Source organism: Lipotes vexillifer, unplaced genomic scaffold (assembly GCF_000442215.2).
Source record: "Lipotes vexillifer unplaced genomic scaffold, Lipotes_vexillifer_v1.1 scaffold203, whole genome shotgun sequence".
Lineage (NCBI taxonomy): Eukaryota > Metazoa > Chordata > Mammalia > Artiodactyla > Lipotidae > Lipotes > Lipotes vexillifer.
In genome coordinates this window covers 265,403-272,562 of record NW_006775843.1, presented here as the reverse complement: position 1 = coordinate 272,562, position 7,160 = coordinate 265,403, and the positions used below count along the sequence as shown (strand labels likewise).

General features: G+C 52.1%; 1 protein-coding gene across 1 annotated transcript in view; it reads left to right on the top strand.

Moving 5' to 3' along the window:
- The first annotated feature begins 5,492 nt into the window (after positions 1-5,492).
- Positions 5,493-7,160, top strand: part of SUSD4 (sushi domain containing 4) — a 123,753-nt gene continuing 122,085 nt past the window's right edge. Inside the window, exons 1-2 of the mRNA XM_007450223.1 lie at positions 5,493-5,566; positions 6,158-6,328. Coding sequence (XP_007450285.1) covers positions 6,193-6,328 — 136 coding nt within the window. The 5' untranslated portion in view covers positions 5,493-5,566; positions 6,158-6,192. The remainder of the gene's footprint in view (positions 5,567-6,157; positions 6,329-7,160) is intronic.

The window sequence follows — 7,160 nt, the reverse complement described above, 5'->3', positions numbered from 1 at the left end:
TATATATATATATATATATATATATATATATATATATATATATATATGACACTTCTTTATCCATTCATTTGTGGATCAACATTTAGGTTGCTTCCATGTCTTGCCTATTGTAAATAGTGCTGCTATGAACGTTGGGGTACGTGTATCCTTTTCAGATTAGAGTTTTTGTCTTTTCCAGATATGTGCCCAGGAGTGGGATTGCTGGATCATATAGTAACTCTATTTCCAAATGAGCACTTTTATCCTGTTCCACACTCCAGCCTTGGAAGTGTGTCTCCTCACTGAGTGTGTTATCCATCCAGGGCAGAGGTGGTGGGGTGGATCATATGCTTTGACAATTCTAGATCTGTACTCAAAACCAGCATCTAGTGCAATGCTAAGCTATGTTCTAGAATGTCCTGAGCTCATTAAATGGGTTGTGGTTGATTCTGTGTTTTCCTGGATGGGCAGGATTGAGGAAACCCAGAGAGAAGAGAGAATATCAACTGACTTCAGTCTGGTTTTCAATGCCAGGGCAAGATTGGTGGGGAAAGTCTCCTTTCCTTCTGCTGTTAATCAGTTAATTCAGAAAATAATTCTTGATTGCTCTACTGTGTTCCAGGCTCTATGTTTAGCAATAGGTGGACCAAGTAGAGAAACACTTGCTCCCAGAGAACTCACAATCTACTCAGAGGCACGGTACCAGTCTGCTAAGTGCAAGCACATTGGGATGAATGAAAAGGTGTGGACTGTGGGAGGTGCTTCGTGGAGATAATGTTTAGACACTGAGGGTTGATAGGACTGTGAAGCAGTGTGCCTTCAAAGCTGGCATTCTGGGGTTCAGGGGCGCAGGAGCTGAGAGGTGCTCAAGAGGGAGGATGAAAGGGCCACAGAGCACAGAGTGGTAGAGTGTGGTTGATGCCACGCTGGACATAAATCCTTTCAGACACTTCCTGTTCAAGTGCCATCGTGTCCTTTCTCTGCTCACAAACCTCCAATGGCTTCTCTTCTCACTCTGAGTAAAAACCAGATCCCTGCCAATGCCTCTAAGGTCCACCTCAGAGGGAGACCTCTCCAACCTCAGCTCCCCTAGTTGTCTGCATCACTCACTCACTCCAGCCTCATTGACATCCTTCCTGTTTCCTGTCCACAACAGACATGCTCCTGCCTCAGGGACATTGTATCTGCTCTCCCCTTGCCTGGAAATGCTTTTCTTTCAGAAAACTGCATAGCTCACTCCTTCATGTTTTTACTTAAATGTTACCTTCCCAGTAAGGGCTTCCCTGCCTACTTTATCAAAAATTTAAGCCTCCATCTTTGCACAGCACATGTGATAGACTGCCAGTCCCCTGACCCCTTCAGTCCACTCTCTTCTTGCTTCTGGTCACCTGTTTGCCCCATAAAGACTACATTTCCCAGCTTCCCTTGTAGCTAGATATGATCATGGGACTAGGTTCTCACTAATGATAGGTGAGAGAGTTAATTTTTGTGTAACTCCTGCCTCCCTTGCCTGAAAGGAAATTGTTTGCCTTAGATTCCCTTCTCTTATCACTTTCCCTCAGACTGGACCCCAGACAGATCAGTGACCCAGCTTCAGTCCCACACATGAGGACAGTATCTTAGAGGATGGCAGAATAATGAGGTAGAAGGAATCTGGGTCCCTGAATGACCCTATGGAGCAGAGATGCCCCCTCCACCTAGAACAGTAAGACATTCACATAAGGGAGAGAAACTTCTATTTAAGTTACTGAATATTTGGATCACTTTGTTATAACGACTCTGCGTATGCTCTAAGCTACACATCTCCTCTATAAATTCCCTGATTTATTATTCTGCCTAGTACTACACACCATCTAACACTCCCAATATTTTCTTCTTTTGTTTATCATGTGTTCCTTAAGTAGACTGTGAGTTCTTCCAGGGCAGGGGGTTTAGCATCTTTGTTCACTACTGCATCTCCAGCACCTAGTACAGTGCCCAGCTCATAGTAGGTGCTCAATGAATATATTTGGAATGAAATGTTATTGTCCACTGAAAATGAAATCAAAGGCTACGCCGTGAAGACAGAGCTTCAGTAAGTTCTGAAAAAAAATCCTAGGGCAAGGTGGGGGGCAGTAAGAGGATAGGAGTGGGGAGGGGAAAATGAGTGAAAACAGTGAGGAACGTCATTCATGGAGGGTTGAGAGAAGCGTGGAGTCCGAGGAGGGGTGGAGTTTTTAATCAGGTCAGAAAAGCCCCTCAGCTCTCCTGTGTTTGGGAGCGAGACTCTGGGGGCTTTGCTTCAGCATGTCTCCCCGCTGGTATTGGTTTTGGCATTGACTTTTATATGAAAGAGGAAGAAAGATTAAGTTTTTTCCCATTTAGCAGGAAGTAAGTCATGCTCTCTCCTGCATTCCATCTACCCTTATTTTCATCCTCTTGAGAAAAATCTATATCCTAATATTCAGGATAACTTGCCTAGAATCCTTGAGGTGGAAGGTATTCATAGCAATAGCTGTGACATATTGGGAAAACCATTAGGATGGAACTGAATTGCTTTAGATTTAATCTGATGCCTTCCTAGCCTGGGTGGTCGTGAGTAAATGGATTGAACTCCTTTGTCTTTGGCATCCTCGCCTGTAAAATGAGTGTAACACTGGACACTGAATAGCGTCCCCCCAACCTCCAGTACCTCAGAATGTGACTGTATTTCAAGACAGGGCCTTTAAAGAGGGAATAAAGTTAAAACGGGGTTGTTAGAGTGATCTCTAATCTGATATAACTGGTGTCCTTATAAAAAAGATTAGGACACACACACACACACACACGCACACAGAGGGAGACACCAGACGCTTGCACACACAGAGGGGTGACCATGTGAGCACACAGCAAGATGGTGGCCATCTGCAAGCCAAGGAGAGCAGCCTCAGAAGAAACCAAACCTGCTGACACCTTAATCTCAGACTTTTGGCCTCCAGAACTGTGAGGAAATAAATCTTTGTGGTTTTATGACACCTAGTGTGTGATATTTTGTTATGACAGTCCTAGAAACTAATACATGAGATAATGTGGAAAGCTAACAAAAGGGTGTGCTGTACCTGCACTCAAATGCTTGTCTTCTAAAGTTGCATTAATAGAAGCAAATATTTAAAATACAGGATGTACCAGTCCTGTCGTATGCTGGTCAGAACCCATAGAGTGAATCCGGAATCCCCTTCTGGAAACAAACTCTGATTGCTTGGGGGTGGGTGGCCATTGGGAAACTGGGTCCCATCCAGAGAAAGGCTACAAGGCTGGCGAGGAGTCTAGGCACTGTTACACTGTGCAAAGTAGCTAAGTTTAACCCAGAGAAAGGAAGAGTTAAGGGGACATAAAGCCATCTCCAAATGGGTAAAGCACAGTCTTAAGGAAGAGGAATTCCATCTAGCTGTGTGGGCCCAGATGGGAGAGCCGGGACCAGTGTGTAAAAGTTTCAGGGAGGTAGGTTTCAGTTCAGTACAAAGAGGGCTTTTCTAAGAGAGCTGTGGGCAAACATTACAGGCTTCCTCAAGTATTCCATGAGGCTGCATGACCACTTAGCAGAAATGTCAGAGGGGGGACTCAAGCACAGGTCCTGTGTTTGCACCAGATAAACTTGGATGTTTCTTTCAATCCTGATATTCTCTGTACGACTGGATTGTACTTATCAGCTGGAGAACAGGTCTCAATAGCGCTTAGACATATCTCTTATGATTATAAAGACATACACATGGTCAACAAATGTTTCTGAGTTTGTTGATTTGACGGCTTATTAGAAAGCTTTAGAAAATTTACTGAGAAAAACAATTACATAAGTATTCAAACTCTAGAGGTCAGTCATAGGACCTTGGAAGCATGGGTACCCAGCTAAGATTTTGGAGCCCCAGAGCACAAGCTTTAGCAGAAATGAGCTTGTGCAAGTGAAAAATCTTAAACTTATTCTATACAAAGCTGCCATCTCAGTTTTACAAAAGCAAAAATAAATAAATAGAAAAAATGCTGAATTAGATTTATTTACTAAAAGTTAATCTATCCTGAAAGAATTTGTTAAAATTACTCCCAGTAAGAGTCGACAGAGTAAAAGCTGTAATTTCCTGACTACCATCAGTAATGTGAGATTTGGGGAAAGCCGACGGAAGCAGAGGATGATTTGGTGGCGGTATCCGAAACATGGTTTTCATATCTACAAATTGCTACAGAATAATGGGGTGCCGCTGGTTCTAAAGTGCTGCCTGCCTGCACCACCTCATCAGCTCACACCCCTTAACTACCGTGGCTGGGACGGAGGCCCTCGGAGCCAGGCAGGCCAAGGAAGACCAGCCTTGCGCAGGGCCAGCGGGTGGCCAGAACCAGTGGGGAGTGAGCTGCACCCTTCTGCGGGCTGGGCTCGGGCACCAAAAGCCGCAGAGAGACAACACCGACAAGGCGAACTCTCTCCAGATAAACTTGGATGTTTCCGAGGTAAACACCCTCGACGCCCTTGGGTTCCGATCCACAGCCCCAGAAGCACCCCACCCCCCCGCCGCCCCCTCCTCCGTACTCCACCTTCTGCAGCGGCACCGAGAACCCTCCCTCTCCCCGCAAGGAGAGCGCGCGCCGGGCGGAGGTTCGGAGGGGCCAGCGCATCTCCCAGACAGGCTCAGAGTCCTCCTGCACAAGCCTGCGGCTCGCAAAAGGGCAAATATCAAGGGAGAGGGGGAGGGGGAAGAGTGTCATTCGGGCTCTGAGGGGACACGCAGAGCCTTGGTGGGACGTGGTGAGGTGCGGAGAGCTAAACGCAGGAAAGGAAGAGACTTTGGCAATTGGCCGTCCCCCGCCCCGCCCACGTGAACCCCGTTGGTGGTGAGGGTCTTGGGGTGGGGACCGGCCGGGCTGTGCACTCTTGTCCCACGGGTTGGAGCCACCACCGCGGCAGCAGCCTAAAGCGGAGCCCTCTCCCGCGCCGTGCCGCGCTCTGGGGGCACCGGAGGACGCACGGAGGCCGCGGCGGCCACCCGGGCTCGCGCGCAGCCCAGGCGGAGACCGCCGTCCTGCGGCAGGAACGGGGTGACCCGGCCCTAGGCCTGTGCCGACAGGTGCAGGCGCGCGGGCTTCCGATTGGTTGCGGCGGCGGCGGGTCCCTTCCCCCTCCCTGCGCTGGCGGGGCCCCTTCCCCAGCCGCGGCGCTGGCTGGGTCTGCGGAGGCGCGTGCCCGCCGCGTGCGTGTCCGGGCTGCGCGCCTCCGCCCCGCCCCCGCCCCCTCCCTCTCTCCGCGCCGCCGCCGCGCGCTCGGGAGCTCAGGTAGCGGGCGCGCGGGTGACTCCTCGGGGGCGCGCGGCTAGACTGCCGTCCTCCCCCGCGCAACTCCCGCACCCGTCAGCTCCCGGAGCCTGGGGAGGGAGAGCGCGGGCGGGGGGAGCTGGAGCCGGGCGCCGCCGCCGCCGCCGCCGCCGCCGCCGCCGCCGCCGCCGCCGCCGCCGCCGCCGCCGCCGCGGCTTCCGTCTCGCTCGCTCGCGCAGCGGCGGCAGCAGAGGTCGCGCACAGATGCGGGTTAGACTGGCGGGGGGAGGAGGCGGAGGAGGGAAGGAAGCTGTATGCATGAGACCCACAGGTAAGACCGAGAGCCCCGGAAGGGGCTTTCCATCCCGGGGAGGCGCTCGCAGGCAGAGCAGGGGGAGTTGGTGCCTTGTTCTGCTCCCCGAGGGAGGAATTTTTTGACAGCGCAGAAAAATCTCACTGGGGACTGGGCAGTAGGACCCATCCCGATCCTGGGGAAAACCAGAGAAGTAGCTGGGGGGATCCGGTGCCACCTCGTGAGATTCCTAAGAGTGAAATGTGTAGGCCCGGGGAAAAGTGTTTTTTTCAGCCCCGAGAGGCTGGAAGGCTTTAGACTTTCCTGTCGTGGTCACAGCCGCTGAATCCGGGGGACCGGCGCGGAGCCAATGTGCGCTAACCCCTGCCCTCCCTCCCCTCCTCCATCCCTCCCGCACGCGCAGCATCCCGCGGCGGCAGTTACTCAGTGTACCCCGCGCTGGGGAGAAGCGGGGGGAGCTCGCAGTGGGAAAGGGGGCGGGGGCCGCGCGGGGGAGTAATGGGGAAGGAGTAGGGGAAGCCGAGGGTCCCGGTTCCAGGGCGGAGGAGGGGAGCGTGGCCCCCGGCGCCTGGCAGCCTGGGGTATCGTCGTGTTCGCTCCTGGTTGCAGACTCTTGCAAGCCGGATGCCCTCTGTGGATGAAAGATGTATCATGGAATGAACCCGAGCAATGGAGATGGATTTCTAGAGCAGCAGCAGCCTCAGTCCCCCCAGAGACTCTTGGCCGTGATCCTGTGGTTTCAGCTGGCGCTGTGCTTCGGCCCTGCACAGCTCACGGGCGGTGAGTGACCCTGCTGTGGCGGGGAGGGCCTGGGACGGCAGGGAAGGGGAGCCTGGCTGGCAGGTTAGCCTTGCCACTACGCCCCCCCCACACCCCACACTTCTGGGGTACCCGAGAATCCGAGGAGCCCCTGTGTCCCAGCCTGAGACCACCCTTCTTCAAAACTCCTGGAGTTCCCAGAAAATTCCTCTGCGGAGCCTGCATAGATTCACACACCCACATTCTGTCTGGAGCTTCCCACTAGCCGCCCATCCTGGCTTCTCTGAAGGAAAGACAATAAGCCTGGCCCATTATTTTCACTTTGGCCGAGAGAGAGAGAGAGAGAGAGAGAGAGAGAGAGAGAGAGAGACAGAGACAGAGACAGAGACAGAGACAGAGACAGAGACAGAGACAGAGACAGAGACAGAGACAGAAAGTGGTGTATTTGTAGCGAACGTGTGTTTGTGGACCTTTGACCCTGGTCTGTGCCCTCAGCAGGGAGAGGTCAGTTTTCAGCTTCTGGATTCAGGCCAGAGTTGCAAGAACCACCTTTGTGAATGTGAAGGGTCTGGAAATGTGACCAGACTGGCTGCAGGACAGCTTTATTTGAAAGTTAACTTTCTCTTTGCCTTGGGAGGTGGTGTGTTCAGGCATGCCCGTGCATGTTGGCGGTGGGGAGGGGATGCAGAGTTGTTTCTTCAGATGTGTTTCTGGAGAACTGCTTGGCTTATGCAGGTCTGAGTTACAGGGGGAATAAAGTCGAGTGCTTTTCTATGAAGTGGAAGTTAGCTGAAATCAAATTCAGAGCCTCAGTCCTCAGAAGCGGCTGCTCTCTGACGTATTCGGTTCTGGG